General features: G+C 49.5%; 2 protein-coding genes across 3 annotated transcripts; one reads left to right on the top strand and one right to left on the bottom strand.

The window, feature by feature from the left end:
- Positions 1 to 1,093: 1,093 nt before the first annotated feature.
- LOC308439695 (zinc finger protein 580) lies at positions 1,094 to 3,228 on the bottom strand. 2 transcript variants are annotated; one of them, XM_080941635.1, is made up of 2 exons: positions 3,047 to 3,228; positions 1,094 to 1,970 (listed from the first exon to the last, which is right to left on the bottom strand). In XM_080941635.1, exon 2 carries the CDS (start codon positions 1,956 to 1,958, stop codon positions 1,440 to 1,442), a length of 519 nt encoding a protein of 172 aa, XP_080797761.1. In that variant the 5' UTR covers positions 1,959 to 1,970; positions 3,047 to 3,228; the 3' UTR covers positions 1,094 to 1,439. The 2 variants fall into 2 exon arrangements, with proteins under 2 accessions (XP_080797761.1, XP_080797760.1); XM_080941634.1 differs by lacking the exon at positions 3,047 to 3,228 and adding an exon at positions 2,749 to 2,767.
- A 9,684-nt stretch (positions 3,229 to 12,912) lies between these two features.
- Positions 12,913 to 16,448, top strand: ZNF784 (zinc finger protein 784). Its single transcript, XM_080941537.1, has 2 exons — positions 12,913 to 13,029; positions 14,619 to 16,448. Exons 1-2 carry the CDS (start codon positions 12,952 to 12,954, stop codon positions 15,477 to 15,479), a joined length of 939 nt encoding a protein of 312 aa, XP_080797663.1. The 5' UTR covers positions 12,913 to 12,951; the 3' UTR covers positions 15,480 to 16,448.
- Positions 16,449 to 16,848: the final 400 nt, after the last annotated feature.

The raw sequence follows: 16,848 nt of genomic DNA on the forward strand, positions 1-16,848 counted from the left end.
AAAGGACACCAGACAGCTGTAGCACTTTTTGTGAGCCTAAGTCCCATTGGCCCTGCACCCCCTGACTCCTCATCCCACCAGCACTATGTAGGGGACACCCTGGATGTCTATGAGAAGATCTTGGTTGGGCCCTGAAAAGGACGAAGTCTAGGGAAATCCTGTGGAGGAAGAAAAGTCCAGGTTCTGTAGATGTCCAACAGATAGGGGCCTCCATGGTCTCAATAAAGAGAAGCACCCAGATCTGAGGGCAGGGAGGTAGCAGCATCAGCATTTGTAGATGCAAATGAGGCATCATTACTGGGAAAGAGGAACACGGACTCTGGGGTATGTTTTGCCCACGGTTCTCTGTGTTATCCCTATAAGGCCCTTGGGATCCCTCTACTGTCTTCTGAGTTCCACTAACCACTGTATTCACACAATCGCTTTTCCACTGTTTGCAATCAAGACCTCAGTCGCCCCCCCCCACCCACATGTGCCCTTCTCAGGTCATCCAGCAGCCATCCTGCAGGACATCTCCTATTCCTTCTAGACTGTCCCATGCTCTGGCCACCACCTAGGTCTAGTAATGGGCCCATCCGCCATGTCTAGGTTCTCCCGTTACATGCCCCACCTTAAGTTCTAAGTTTGCGGCCTCTGTCTGCCTTTGAAGATTAACCTGGCTAGTTCTCCAAAAGCTGCCTATCTGGACCTGGTGTCCTAGGCTCTCCATCCCTCCTACCCGGCTGGTATCCAGTGCAGCAGCCTCTCGGGCTCAGGCGCCCCGGACAGCCCCGGGTTGCGCCCACAGCTGTAGGCGGCAGAGGGACCGGGGACCCTGGCCTTCCTCAGTACCTGGCAGTGCCGAGTTTTGGAAATGGGACTCTAGGAAAAGACGGAGGTCCAAGAGAGGACGGAGAGGGCGGCTTGCCTGAGCATCAGAAAACAGCTCCAATTGGAAACGCACTTCGAGCACAAGGTTCCTATGTGCTAGTGGTCCAGACTCAATCTCCCTTGTCCCAACACTCAACCCACATGCAAGTAAGAACCAGAGAATGAAGTGTGGAATGTTTATTGGGTAAAGAATGAGTGATCGTGGGCATTAGAGAGACGTAGAGATGATCCAGACCGTGCCGGTGCTTTTGTCTTGTCTTCCACAAGGACCTCACTACTTGGGAAGAGTAGACGACCAAGACTCTGGAGAGGTCGTAGCATTTGCAAAGGCTTACACAACACAGCTGGACTGAAGCCCAGTTCCAACTGACACCCAGGCCCAGAGGGGCAACAACTTTGGTCTACATCACACAGCTAGACGGGAGAAAAGACGAAATGATGTTTCTCTTTGGGGATGGGTGGGGAAACTGAGGCCTAGGGTAAGGCAGTAACCTCAGCAGAGCTAGGGTATGTGTGGGAGTGACGCTGTGTGGGACGGACGTGGTGGCCCTGAGAGGGCAGGGCCGAGCTCAGTGCAGGCGCACGTGTTGCGCCAGCTCCGCGGCGTCCTGGAAGCGGCGTGGACAGAGAGGGCAGGTGTGAGGTGGGCCAGCGCGCGCACGGTGGGTGGCGCGGTGCCGCGACAGGTGGCTGGAGCGCTTGAAAGCTTTGCCACAAGCACCACAAGTAAAGGGCTTGAGGTCCGAGTGCGACACACGGTGGCTCTGCAGCCGCAGAGGACTGGCAAAGACGCGAGCGCACTCTGGGCAGCTGTAGCCCTTGCGAGGACCTGGCTCTCCCGGGGTCGCCTCGCGCTGCGGCGGGCCCCGAGGTTCCTCTTCCAGCTGCACCGTGTACGTGTAGGGGACCCCGTTGGCGTCGATGAGCAGATGGCGGCCCAGCCGCGGTGGCCGAGGCCCGGCCACCGAGGAAGAAGTGGAGGAGGGGCCTTCCGCCTTGGGAAAGGGGGGAGTCTTGGGGGGCGGTGGGTCCATGACCTCCGGAGAGGAGGACCGAGGGTGGGGTGGCCGCGGCGGGAGCAGCAGCATCTGGAGCGGCAGCTGGGAGCGGCGGAGGGAAGAGAAGTTAAGATCCTCTCTTCCTTTCAGGAAAAAAAAAATCCTAAAAAGGAAGGTGTTCCCATTCTCTTCCAGACGGTGCTACTGACCTACCTCCCTACAAAGTAAAATGTGGCTCCAGTCCCCATCTCTGGGACTCCTACACCAGGGCTTGACAACACCCCGCTCCACCCGACTCGGGCCAGAACCTCAGACATCCTTCGGATTCCCTCCGCTCATCCCGACCCACCGAAACCAATCTCCAAGTCCACTTCTTTCCTTTTCAGTTTAGGTCCTCTCTAATCTCACATTCCAGACACTAGTGGCCTCCGAGATTTCTCTCCCATCTACCCACTCCTCTTTCTCAGAGCTCTACTCAAGCTCCGGCTAAGTCCTTGCCCTCAGGTCCCTCAATACCTTCAGAGCCTCCCCAATCTCCACAATCTCCGCCTCAAGTTTCCTCCCTAGATACTTATCCAGAGTCTCACTAACCCAATTCCCCACTTTCCATTCAGGGCTTTTTTGTGTCATCCTCACACTCTGCACTTAAAGGTCTCGCCATTCTCTTTCCACTCGGGGAAACCCATCGTCTGTATTTCATTCTCAACTGCCTGCTTCCAATATGCGCCCCCATCTTGTTACATTTCATTCACCACCGTCTCCACCCACAAAGTATCCTGACATCTTCGTTTCTCTCTTCGTCACCGCCACCACCTTGGAGCATCTTCCCACTCGCAGTCATAGACCTTCTGGTTTTTGTTCCCAAACATCTACCACTAACCTTGGTCCCCCTCTCTAGATACAGCTGACATCTCTGGTCCCTCTTCACCTCCCGGGTTATACGATGCATGGCCCCTCGCCTGGGGACCCCTAACAACCCTGGTCCTCTAAACCACCTCGTCCCGTTATATCCCCGAGGGCCTTCCTACTCCCCTGGCTTCCATAAGGAGCTTTGGCCTCCCCTCTCTCGGGCTCGGGGCGTCGCTTTCGTCGCCTCGCCGCTCCGACCCACACCCAGAGACCTGCCGGCCTCACGCCCAGCCCAAGCCAGGCTCCTCCCTCCATCCCGGCCCCCGTACCCGGTGCAGCAGCCTCTCGGGTCCGGGGGAGAACGGGGCCGAGGTCCCGGACGGACCCGGGCTTGCCCTGACGAGCGCCGCGGTAGGAGCGAGCTTCCGGGCAGCTCCGGGCCGGCGGCGCCGGGGACGCGGGTCGGGGGGCGCAGGGGCGCGAGGGGCGACGGCGTCCCTGGGAAAGAGCACCGTTCAGCAACGCACGCTCCACACACGAAGGTTCCGAGGAGTCAGCCGCTCTAAGGGGAGCGCGCAAGGGGTGGGGTTGGCGCGTGGCCAACGAGAAGGACCAGCAAAAGAACAGTTTCCAGCTGCGTGCCATCCACAGGAAGAGCCATTCCGTTGCTTTGAGTGACCAGTAAACTGAAGCTAGATACTGTGAAGTCTGCCAAGCCACCCATAAAGAATTGGAATGTACAGCTTGTCTTTCCACCCTGTCTCCCCTTTCTGCTCAGGCAAAACCACTCAAGGCAGCGGGTTAGAGAAGGGGTGTTTCTGTTGGATGAGCAAATGAGGTCCAGAGGACAGATCTCTGTTCTGGTTTGGCACGGTCACAGTGCTCTCCTCTCATAAATGGGAAAATTAATGCCCAAAGACGACGTTGCCAGATTAGGTAAGGTATGTGTGCTCCACTGAACATTTGGGGAAACAGAGGCTGGAGACGACCAGATGTTGACAGAGAAAGAAAAATGTGCTATTTCCCGCTGAACATATGGGGAATCTGAAAACTGGAGCTTGCTTGCTTGCTAGGTATAAAAATGGGAACAGGGCTGGAGGTATAGTAGCTCAGTCGATAGAATGCTAACCTAACATGTACTCTGGTTCGTTCCCCAGCTTTGCATAAATCGGGCTGTAATAGCTTGAAACTGAAGAATCAGAAGTCCAGTGTTTTCCTCTGCAACATAGCGAGTTGGATGCCAGCATCCGCTACATGAAATTGCATCTTAAAACAAGGGTCGGGAGCAGCTGTGATTCTTGCCAGTGATCCGGTGTGGGAAAGTAAAGTCCAGAGAAGGCCAGCCATTCCTAGACACGGGCACGGGAAGGTTTAGGCTTCCTATTGAATACATATGGGGAAGCTGAGGCTCAGAGAATGCCAGGCATCATCATATACGCAGGCAAGGGGGCCTGGTTCTCCGGAATGGACAAGAGTGGTGGTGAGGTCACCAGCACTTGCTGCCCAGGGTAGCTGGCAAGCTGAGGCTCTCTGAGGAGGGTCTGAGCATCCAGTGTTCATGCAGTAACACTGCAGGCGCGGCCTGGGCTAGTGGAGACAATTTATATCCGTAAGATGCACTCTGGTAATGAGAAACAATTAAGGGAGGCTGGGGGCCATCTAGGGCTAAGTCCTAGGTCCACTTACTGGGAGTTGGGAGGGGCAACAGCTGGGACCAGCCGAGGGAGAGAGGGTTAGTCTGGTGCCCAGCCCAAGGACCCCCTCCCCCAAAGAGTGGACTACCCATTGAAGAATTATCCAACACCTTTCCATCAGTGACACATGCTTTAATTTCTATGAGGCATGACAGACGCTGGGTACATGAAGCTATTGAGTGTTGTGCTTCTAAGGCCCTGAAGTGTGGAACTTATTCATTCCTTAATTTAGATTTGCCCCATGGGACGGATATATAAAATTTCTTTTCATTTCTTGAGACATGATCTCAACAAGCATAGCCTGGCTTCAAATTTGCTACACCACCTAAGATAACCTTGATTTTTTTAAATGTGTGTGTTTTGGTGGCACGTAGGCATATATGTCACATGTGTGCTTGGTGCCCTTGGAGGCCAGAAGACAGCACTGGATTCCCTGGAACTGGAGTTAGAGTGTTTGTGAGCCACCATGTGGATGCCGTGACTCAAACCCAGGTACTCCACAAGTGCAAAGGAGTTCAATCCCAGATGACCACATTTCAGAAGGGAAGAACAAACTCTGACTGGCACATGCATGCACATGATCACACATGTGATTATCATGCACATGATCACACATGTGATTATCAAAAACTAAGCCAAGAAGGGGGCAGAGGCACAATACAAAATATGTTAGTGAATAAGTGAATTTGATCACTCAATACAAAAGTTAGATATTAAATCTTTCCTTTCCTCTAAAGATACTTCTGGATGGAGTCATGCCTCAGCAGTTAAGAGCACTGGCTACTCTAGTGAAGGACACAGATTCCATTCCCAACACTCAGTTAAACAACCATTTATGATTTCAATGCCAGGGGAGCCAACACCCTGCTTCCTGCACCAGGCATACATGTAGTCCACAAACATGCATGTAGGCAAAAATACCGATATACATAAAATAACTTTAAAAAAAATAAAGCTACTGCTGGGTGATATACCATTTGCCTTAGCATCCGAAAAGCTCTGGATGTGATTTTCCACAACCCTACACAACACAGAGGAGATACCCTGCCGCCTACCTGGGATTTGATCATGATAAAGTCCACCAGACATCAGTCTAACCCCTCTAATGCCCTCATCCCCTGAAACCACCACCCCTCTTCCTCTCAAAGCCAGACATATCATGTCCTGATATGTTTCACTTTTTTCAGTGGTGGTGGAGGATTTAGTTGGGGTGGGTTTTGTGTTTTGTTTTTTCAGATGTATAGCTATGGCTGGCCTTGAACTTAAAATGTGGATGGCCTTGAACTCAGAGATCCATTTGTGTCTGCCTCCCAAGTGCTAGGATTAAAGGCATGCGCCACAACCACCCAGCCATATGAAATATGACTATGAGTGGGGCTATGCGGGAATTTCATATCTGGGTCTATGGATTACTTCAGGTAATGACAGTCATTTCCACAGTATGAATAGAAAATGTGTTTGCCCATCATCTAATTATGTCTGCCCATGACATCTAATAACTATCTTAAAAGTTTTCATTGTAGAGGTCTTTGACCTCCTTGGTTAGATTTACCCAGTTTAAGGTACTTTTCTTTTTTCTTCAAATTAATTAAAGTTTTAATGCATCCATGCTCTGTCTGGATGTACACCTGCATGCCAGAAGAGGGCCTCAGATCACCCATGTGGTTTCTGGGAATTGAACTCAGGACCCCTGGAAAAGCAGCCAGCACCCTTAACCACTGAGCCATCTCACCAACCCCAGATACCTTCCTTTTTAAAGCTATTGTGAGTGGGCTATTTTTTTCTAATGTCTTACTACACAAAGTCTTTTGAGCGGGACAATGTGTTACCTACAAGTACAGATGATGGATTCTTTGCTGTTTGTGACCTTGTCTTGTCACACTGCGCTAGGGACACTTGAGCAGAGCAGTGTACTGAGTACAAGTGGAAAGAGGAAGCAACTGTTTGACTTCAGAGTTTAGAGAAAAAATAATCTGTTGGTCCCATTTGATATAATGTTCCTGACAACAGGATTGTTGGAAACATCTTCTATTCTGCTGAGGTACACTCCATCAGTTCCAAACTCTACAGGGTTCTTACCATAAGCTCTGTGTTGGGTATCTCTGAGTAGCCCTGACTGACCAGCCTGGCTTTGAACTCAGAGATCCACCTACCTCTGCATCTTGAGTGCTGGGATTAAAGGCGTGCACCACCACAGCCAAGTGAGCTTGTGTTCTTTCAAAAATGTGTCTTATGTAGCTGAGGCTAGCCTTGACTCCTGATTTTTCTGTCTCCACTTTCCAAGTACTGGGGATTACAGGTGTGGGTCAGCACACGTGGCTGCCATTCCGTGGGCTCAGAAAGGAAGTCCCCTTGCTTTATAGAAAAAAATTTATTATTCTGACAGACAGCAGCTTGTCCAGAGAATGTAGGTGTAAATCCCAGTATTCACACGGTACCTCAAATTTCTGGTCCAGGGGATCTTACACACTCTCCTAGCTTCCTCAAGTACACGGTGCACAAGATTACATACAAGCAAAACACAAATGCACATAAAATAAATAAGTCTTTTAGCGTCTGTAAATTTTTATTATTAGCGTGTGTGCGTGTGTGTGAGTATGCATGTGAGTATGCATGTGTGTGCATGTGTGTGTGAGAATGTGTGTGAGTATGTGTGTGTATGTGTGTGAGTGTGTGTGTGTGAGTATGTGTGTGTGTATATGTATGTGTGTGTATGTGTGTGTGAGTATGCGTGTGTGAGTATCTGTGTGTATGTGTATGTGTGTGTGAGTATGTGTGTGTGAGTATGTGTATGTGTGAGTATGTGTGTGTGAGAGTATGCGTGTGTGCCTGTGCCATTGCACATGTAGGGGTGAAAGGACAACTTGCAGAAGTTGGTTCTCTCCTTCCATTCTTTGCTGCAAACACTGAAGGACATGAGGCCGTGAGCACTTTGACCAGCTAAGCTACCCCACTGGCCTGAGCCACTTGGCTCTGTCACTCAAGCAGGAAAGCATTTGCCTGTCCACTATTGGCCTGAACATGAAATGCTAACTGCAGTTTCCAACAAACAGTAGGACCCAGAATAAAAGTATGACCTAGGGCTGATGTCAGAAGCTGTGCATGAAGCAATGCCCTTCTAGACTGCTGGACCCCTGGAGGACTTTCTCCTGACAGTGGCACTGCTGCTGGACCTTGGGCTCCAATGTCCTGCTCTCTAGGTCTCAGGCACAGGCAACTCTTGAAGGCCTTCATTACCCCCGGACAACTGAAGCACTAACCAGCTCGGGCCCAGGGATCCAGAGTGCAAGGGCTTCTTCCACCATGTTCATGCAGGAGATGGTACTCCAGCAAGTGAACGGGTGACACTGTTCAAGGGGGAGAGTGGGTGAGGAGGGAGGGAGAGATAGGACACAGAAGAAGAGGTGAGAGAGAGAGGGTGGACATGGCCTCCGTGGATCCAGGGACAGCATAGTACTATGAAATCCTGAGCTTGAAAGGAGAGAAGGGATTAATTAAAATCCCCTATCTTCAAGGCCCCACCTCACAAGCTGCTGCTGCTCCTGACATATGTGGGGTCCCCTGTCCCTAACTGTGTATTGTCCCCTATACACCAGTAGGGGTCAGCCAGTCAATCTAGAAGCAGATTTTCTCAGCTCTGCAATCCCCCAGGTTGACTGGGAGAGCCTGGAGAGAATTTCAGGACGACTGCTAATCCAGCCCCATGTCCCTGAAGCACTCACTGGAGCAGGCCACTGGGCCAGCTGTCTGGAGCCTTCGCACCACACAACATGTAAGACAAGGAAGTCTGTGCTGGCAAGTTTGGAGGGGCTTCTGTGGGGGTGGCTGTTGTGTTCTGTTGCTGTTGTTTTTGGTTTTTCGAGGTCAAGTTTCTCTGTGGAGCCCTGGATGTACTGGAACTCCCTCTGTAGGCCAGGCTGGCCTCAAGCTCAAGAGATCAACTTTCTGCTTCACCAGTGCTGGGATGAAAGGCACACGCCGCCACCACCCCAGCAAGACACTTTCTTAAAAGAACACGTGTAGGCTACTTTAATAAGGGTTCTGAAAGGCTTTAACCTCCCTTCTAGGCTACCACCCACCAGAGGTAGTAGGAAAGACAGGTTATTAGGAATGGGGGAAATGGACCTGTTTAGAAATCGTTCTTTAGAGCAATTCCCATCTTCATTTTCAGAATATCAGTAGTTCAGTCCACTAGCAAACACCACACACAAATCTACAGCTGCAATCCAGTCCACTCAGCAGACATCACACACGAATCAGCAACAGCAGTTCCATCCAGAAGAAACCTCAAAGCTCCACTGTGACATTTTCCATTTGCTCAGCCCAGGGAGTGGCACCATTAGAAGGTGTAACCCTGTTGAAGTAGGCGTGGCCTTGTTGGAGTAAGTGTGTCACTGTGGGTGTGGACTTTTAAGACCCTCTTCCTAGCTGCCTGGAAGCCAGTCTTCTCCTAGCTGTCTTTGGAACAAGATTATAGAACTCTCAGCTCCTCCTGCACCATGCCTGCCTAGATGCTGCCATGATCCTGCCTTGATGATAATGGAGCACACCTTTGAACCTGTAAGCCAGCCCCAATTAAATGTTCTTTATCAGTGTCACCTTGGTCATGGTGCCTGGATCCACAGAAGCAGCAGAGAGCCACTGTCATCGCAGGAGAGGTTCAACGCCATTCCCATCAGCTGTCATCATCAGTGAGGACTAGCAAGGCAAAACAACGCCCAAGCCTGTCCCACCTTTATATGCTTTCCAAACATCACCCATCCTTTCCCCTGCGTCTCTCTGCAGAACATTCTGTCACCTGTCTGCACCAGCAAGACATCTGTCTGCACCATTCTGACATAACTGAGTTTCCAAAGAGACCCGAAATGTCCACTTCAAATGTGCCTGTTGGCTGTAGTGTGTTTTATTGCTTTGTTTTGGTTGTGTTTTGTTTGTCAACGTGACATGATCTAGAGAGAATACTCTGGGAAAGGAGACCACACGGAGGAAAAGGGGGAAAGGTTCCCTCCAGTCAACTAACCAATAGACAAGTTTGTGGGACTTTTGTTCATTGATGACTAATATGGGAGCGTTCAGCACACTGTGAGTGGTGTCACTCCAGAGCAAACCGTCCTGCAGCCAATAAGAAAACAAACTGAAGAAGGATGGGATCAAGCCAGGAAGCAGCCCCTGTGGACTCTTCCCCAGTTCCTGCCTTGGGTTCCTGACTTCCCTCCATGATGAACTAACTGTGAGGAGAAATAAACCCTTTCCTCCCCGTGTGGCTTTTGGCCAGGGTCTTTATCACTTCAATAGAAAGCAAACCAGGACAAACCGAAGCTATTGTTGTCACAGAGCTTCCATACAGTGTCACAAGAAACTCTCCTGGGCCTTATGGCTGAGACAAAGAGTCAAAGTATTGAAATGTTCCCTCCATTTTAACAGATAGTGAAATTCAAACACAAAGACCCAAGGACCGGACTGGTGAGGATAAACAGCGAATAAACAAACAATCTTGCTGCCAAGCCCAACAACCTTCATTCGACCCACCCCCCAACCTGAGTTTGGCCCCAGAGACACACATGATGGAAAAGAATTCACTCCTGCAAGTTGTCCTCTGACCTCCAGGTACAACACGGCATGCCAGAACACACAAATGCATGCACCCACACAAACAAGTAAAAATGTTTGGGGTTTTGTTTTGTTTTTAAGACAAGGTTTCTCTTTGTAGCCCTGGATGTTCTGGAACTAACTGGCTTTGTAGACCAAGCTGGCCTCAAACTCAAATCACCTGCCTCTGTCTCCTGAGTGCACAGGCAATGCAGGTAAAACACTCCCACACACAATGAGTACATATTGTTAAAGACTGTAAATAATAGCCCAACAGAAAAGTTACGAGACTTGTGTTGTGAATATACATATATGTGTTTATCATTTTTAAATAGCATCTACAGTTTAATTAGGCTCAGTTGTTATGTATTTATGTATTTGTTTACTTATTTATTTAGTGCATGGGACATTCATGTTCCAAGATCCACATCTGGAGGTCAAAGGACAACTTGCAAGCTCATTCCCCCATGATACCCTATGGGGCTCAAGAATGAATTTCAGGTCATGAGGCTTGGTGACAAGCTCCCTTACTGGCTGAGCCAGCACCTCCCAGGTTTGTTTTTAATCTTGGTGTGTGTGTCTGTGTGTGTGTGTCTGCATGTTTGTATGTGTGTGTGTGTGTGAATGCAGATGCCTGCAGAGACAAGAAGAGGGTGTTTTATTTCTTGGAGCTGGAATTACAGAGTGATGTGTGAAGTGGAAACTTCTTTTTTCTTTGGAAAGTCAGTTATGTCGAGTGGTGTTTTGCTGGGGTACATATGTGAAAGAATATTTTGCTGAAGCAGAAAGTGAAAGGCTGTTGCCCTGAAGCAGATAGAGGTGAAATGATGTTTTGATACAGCAAACATGTGAAAAGATCCGTGATGGAGTATAACTATAACCCACAGACAGCAGGAGCTACAGCAGTGGTTTGGTTTGCCCTGCCTTCTTATCTTTGCTAAAGGCATGCACTATTAGTTCCCTCACACAGTGCTGTTGAGTTCAACTTGTGGTAACACTGTCATTGAGAGAAACTCGCCCAAGAACTGTTTCTGAGGTGCCTGGGGTTCTTGCCTCAGGCCATTTGGCGAGCCTGACATTTTCTTCAGGACTGAACTGCAGCTGCCTGGTGTCTGCATGTTGAAAGGACAGGACTGTAGCTGCCGGTTTGTGCCTGGTGTCTGCCTGTCTAGAGGACTGGTCTGCAGCTTCTGAGTCCTATTTGGTGTTTGCTACGGGACTGAACTGCTGCCAAAGAAGACCGAGCTCTCCCTGAAGAACTCTTACTGAACAGGCCCACTTCCCCCACAACCTAATACACATGTGCACTCGAGGGACAGAAGCTAGGGTCATGCACATATTAAGCAAGTACTCTACCATGTAACAGCACCCCAACTTGATACACTATTTCTACAGAAAAAGGATAGTGCTCTTAACCTCTAAGCCAGTGGTTCACAACCTTCCTAGCTAAAGGAAATCACATGGCTACATGTAACTTCAAGCAGAAATGCTATCATACCCCCCGAAAGAACAGAAATCTTGGCTAACATGATAAATGTTCGAGTCTCCTGGTCTATTCAAATAGAGTTTCAAAGCATTCTGTGTCTCTTTCAGCTGTTTGCATATGCTTCTAAAGGTCTGTACAGAAGAGAGGAATGGAGTCAGGCCTGGGGCTGCATGCCTATAATCATAGTACCAGAAAGATCAAGAGTTCAAGGCCAGAGCTGGAGAGATAACTCAGAAGGTAAGGCATTTGTTGTTCCTGGATTTGGTTCCCAGCATCCACATGACAGCCAACAACTCTATAACTTCATCATCTCTGCTGTCCACGGCCACTGCAAACGTGGTGTACCGACATCCATGCAAGCAGAACATACAAGGAGGAAGAGGAATAGAATGAGGGAGAATGGGAGAAGGAGGAGAAGAAGATCTTTAAAAGTCAAAATAGGGCTGGAGAGATGGCTCAGTGGTTAAGACCACTGACTACTCTTTCAGAGGTCCTGAGTTCAATTCCCAGCAACCGCATGGTGGTTCACAACCATCTGTAATGAGATCTGGTGCCTGCTTCTGGTGTTTCTGAGGACGGCTACAGTGTACTTATTTAATATAATAAACAAATAAATCTGTTTTAAAAAATCAAAATAGAGTTCAAGGCCAGCATAGACTACATAGTAAGTTTGAGGCCAGCTCTCAGTATGTGAGGCTTTGTCAGAAGGTAGGAAACAAGGAAGAATAAGTGGAAAGAGGAGAGGAGGAGGAGTTGGCCACAAAAGTGGAATGACTCATCCATTCACAAAGCCAGGCCCTGGAGTGAGCTGAACTCTCAAAAGAGCCTTGTCCTTACTGCTGCTGAAAACCCTCTTTGAGATTTTTTCTCCCAACCATCACAGCAACTCCGGGTTTGCTTCCGGCCGGAATCACCTGAGCTGCTGCCCAAGCGCCCCATTCTTGGCACAGACTCGACATTCCATTCATAAACTGAGCACCATGAATGAGCACAGAAACATTTTCTGTGACATAAAACAAAGAATTTTTCATGCCTTGAAGTTCACATAAACAAACTCCGGGCTCTGCCGGAGTTAGTTTTAAAAGAGACTTGGAAGGCTGATCATAGTGGCTCATAGGCAAGCAGATTTTTGTGAGTTCGAGGCTATCTCAGTCTATATAGAGAGTTCTAGGTTAGACAGGAATACACAGGAAAAACATCCCTGGACAATAAACAGTGGGGAGATGTCGAAAATTTTCGCTAGGGTGTGGCCGACCTCCCAGCTGCAAAGTTCAGTCTGTCTGCGTGGAGGTCTGACAGGTATTCAAGATTTTATTCCCCTTATCCCACCCCATCATGGCCCCGCCCATATACTCATTTTGACCCCGCACTTCGTCGACCTGCCCCGCGCTTGCGCAGAGCCGCCATCCAGGCCCCGCCCCTCGCGGAGCAATCTTTGCCCTCAGGGACAGGGCTTAGGTACAAGATGGCCGCTGCGCGCCCGGATCCCGGGATTCCGAGCTCACCGATCCGGGAGTCGCTATCCCCGAAGCCGCCGGACCTGGTGCGACGAAAGGGTCTGGGCCAGGGTTCTCAGCAAAGAAGATCGCAGAGCAGGGGGCGGGGTTAAGGCGGGGCCTAGGGGAATTGGGCGGGGATATGGTAACACTCTGGGGCGGGGTTTAGGGAAGAGCCTATTGGGAATGAGGAACGAGGCCTGGAGGCGGGTCCTGAAGACAGGTTGTGTCTTGGGCCTTGTTGGGTCCTGGGAGTGATCAAGAGACTTTATTTGCATAAATAAAAGAAGAATCTTAGGAGGGGCGGGGCATCAGGGCATGTGATGATACAAGGACTGCCTTAGGAATGCCCAAGGAAGAAGAAATGGGTGCTTCAGATGACTTTAGAACTTCTAACTAGTGACTGGCAAGTAACTCAAAATATTGGTTCATTCCACAAACATTTAAAGCTCCAGGGAATCAAAACGGACAGTGATTGCGTCCTCTTGCAGCTTGCAGTCTTATGAGGAGAAAATGTGACGATGAAGAGAATTTATGTCCTATAAGAGAAATAAAACATACACTGGGAGTGGGGTGGAGCGAACTAAATTTAAATGGCATAAGTCAGCTGGGTGCCTGTTTATATTTACACTGTAGTCCGTGAGATAAGCAGGATCCAGATCATGTTGGATATTATAGGAAGGACATGAGGTTTTAAGTGCAGTTGGAGAGCTTAGAGTGTCAAAATGTCATGACCTCATTTATATTTTCCAAGGTCCATTTTGGGTGCTCTAGGAGAGGTGGATAAGGAGGGGCAGAGGCAGGAACAGGGATTCCCTTTGAGTGGTTTTTCATTCTCAGGGGAAGAAACTATGAGGCTTTTAACTGGTCCAGAGGGGAGGCACCTCTGTCTATAGTATATTTGGGGCAAGAAGGGGAAATGTCAGAATGGATCCAGCAAGAATTCTGAATCATGGATAACAGGGTTAAGAAACCAAGGGATGAGGCTGAAGAGATGACTCAGCATTTAACAGTACTGGCTGCACTTTTAGAGGTTCAGTTCCCAGCATCCACATGGAGGCTCACAACCAACTGTAACTCCACTTCTAGATGATCTGACCCTCACTCCTGGCGTCCATGGACACACAGTGAACATACATGCAGGCTCTCATGTAACATAGAAAGAAACACTTGGGCTTAATAGTAGGCACATGCCTTTAATCCCAGCCTTTAGGAGGCAGAGGCAGGCAGATTGAGTTCTAGGCCAAACTAATCTACACAGTAAGTACCAAACCAGCTAGAGCTGCATAGTGAAGCCTTGTCTCTAAGTAAGTAAATAACACATCATAGAAAAACAGGATACAGTGGACTTCAGAGAAGCAGATACTTTATTTTTCATTTATTTACTTATTAGAGAAGAGGGTGTGCGTGTGTGCTATAGCACAGGCATTTGAAGGTCAGAGGGCATCTCGAGAAAGTCAGTTCTGTCTTCCCACCCTGTGGGTCCTAGGGATCATAATCAGGTCTTAGATTTGGTGTCTACCCACTGAGCCATCCTCACAGCCCAGGCAAGGGTTTTAATAGGTGGATGTGTACTGAAGAAAGCTCTCCAAGCAAGCATGGTCCACAGCCTCCTGTTTCTTCTTCTGCTCTCCAGGTTCTGGTGCCTGATGGTGGCTGCCCTGTCACACCCCCAGGTGACCTCATCGAGATCCAGGTGGTAAAAGTCACAGATACTACAATGGTCCCTGAGCCCCCAGAACCAGGATCTTTTCATTGTGCCCTGTGTCCTGCTGCTTTCCGTCTAGTCTCGGAGCTGCTCTTTCATGAGCACGGCCACCTGGCAGGCATGGAGGGGCTTGGGCAGGGCGGGGACCCTAGTCGTTGTCACGTGTGTGGCCACAGCTGTCCAGGTCCTGCTAGCCTGCGTGCCCACTACAGCTTGCACACGGGAGAACGGCCTTATCGCTGTCCCCTCTGCCCACGGGCTTTCAAGGCCTTGGCACCTCTGCTCCGGCACCAGCGCCGACATGGGGTGGAGCCAGGGACCTCCAGAAGGCTTCTACCCTCAGCAACAACGGGACAGCTGAACTCAAGGGTGGCCCAGGAAAGGTCAGAGGTGGTGATGGCTGCAGCAGCTGCAGGTGCCGTGGTAGGCAAGCCTTTCGCCTGCAGGTTCTGTGCCAAGCCCTTCCGCCGCTCCTCAGACATGCGAGACCACGAGCGGGTGCACACAGGGGAGCGGCCCTACCACTGTGGCATCTGTGGCAAGGGCTTCACGCAGTCCTCTGTCCTGAGTGGTCATGCCCGCATCCACACAGGCGAGCGCCCCTTCCGATGCATGCTCTGCGACCGCACTTTCAACAACTCCTCCAACTTCCGAAAGCACCAGCGCACCCACTTCTATGGGCCAGGACCTGGAGTGGGAGAGTCTGCAGGCCAACTGAGATCATCTTTGGTGTCCCAAGAATCAAGGAGTAAATGTGGGACAGAGAACACTATGGAAGAAGGGGTGTAGAGAGACTGTGAAGGTGAATGTGGAGGTTGACCAGTAGGCTGGAATTAGGAAGCATAGCATAGGAAAATTGACTGGCAAATAGAGGCAGAGACCAAGGAAAAATAATGAGCAGTTGGAATTAGAGAGATTTTAAAAAAAAAAAAAGGAACCTGATTTCTCATCTCCTAGAAAGCCATGCTACTCTTGAGACTCAGGAATGAGGTACTTGTGGGTTTGTGGATGCCCAGATATGTCTGAGAATACATAGACAGCTGGGCCTGGCAAAGGCCTGTAATCCTAGTACACTGAAGGCTAAGGCAGACCACACCAGGCTGGAAAGCACTACTTTATGTACTGCCATCTCTTTTGCCTACCTCAACTGGATTGCACTGGTCCTGGGATTCCTACCCTCCAGTGCAGAAGATGCCCACCAGGCCATCTCTAAATTCTGGGATACCTTCCTCTCAAAACCAGGGAATACCAAAAGCACATCTCTTGGATGTGATTCTGCTCATGAAGACTCACAATAAGCTCTGCTTACTTCTCCATCCCACCCCATGGAGGTCTCTTTTCGACCCACTAAACTGTTCTGGAAGCAACTCAGAGCATCACTTAAGCTTTAGGCGCAGAGCCTGTAGTCTCCCAGGTCTACACCTTTCAGATCTCTATTCTCCACTGAGGTAGACAGCTTCCTGCTTAGTCCTGGGCAATTCTGAGGCAAGGTTAGCTGATGACAGCTTTGGGCCAGCACAGGGTGTAAATAAGAGAGGACACTGTGGTAAGGGGCTAAAAGGACTTGGGAGTTGTAGTATGGGGTAAGAGTGGGAGCTTCCAGTCTGTTCCTATTAAAATACTCTCTGAAAGGCTTCTCTGTCAGTCTTGTATTCCAGTTCTCTGGGTACTTATCCATTATCCAGAATGGCGAGTGACCAGGCTTGGGATGTTTGGAGATGGCTCTTTGGTTATGTTGTATGAACTTTTGTGTAATGAAGGGATGTTGGAGGGTGGTGTGCTTACTCAGGGTCCCCAATATTCTCTTGGAGAAGATGTGTTGCTAGGTTCATCCAGGATCCCCAAGAGACGACCCTTGAAACATAATAAAAACTCACCACTTCTTCCAAAGAAATGAGCCTGCCTTCCAAGAAAACAGAATGTCTCTGCTCTCTCACATGGATCCTTGCCACTAAACAGAAATTCCCTCTGCTTTCAGAGGAGACTACCTACACAGCAGCAGTGGTCAGATCCAAGGAGCTGTGATACTGACACTGGGTCGGTGTTCAAATCATTGAGAAGTGGGGAACTGGAGTCTAAAGGAGTTTGTACACTTCATCAGCAGAGGGCAGTGAGGCTGGGATGCAGTTCAGCTCTCAGAGTGCTTTTCTAGTACGAA

This window comes from Micromys minutus, assembly GCF_963924665.1.
Source record: "Micromys minutus genome assembly, chromosome: 30".
In the NCBI taxonomy this organism is placed as follows: Eukaryota; Metazoa; Chordata; class Mammalia; order Rodentia; family Muridae; genus Micromys; species Micromys minutus.

What these genes read in the sequence shown, in the direction of transcription:
- LOC308439695 (XM_080941635.1), bottom strand. Translation starts at nt 1,958, where the DNA reads ATGCTGCTGCTCCCGCCGCGGCCACCCCACCCTCGGTCCTCCTCTCCG.
- ZNF784 (XM_080941537.1), top strand. Translation starts at nt 12,952, where the DNA reads ATGGCCGCTGCGCGCCCGGATCCCGGGATTCCGAGCTCACCGATCCGG. An exon ending in CCCCGAAGCCGCCGGACCTG is followed by an intron (nt 13,030 to 14,618) that starts GTGCGACGAAAG and finishes TCTGCTCTCCAG; the next exon opens with GTTCTGGTGCCTGATGGTGG.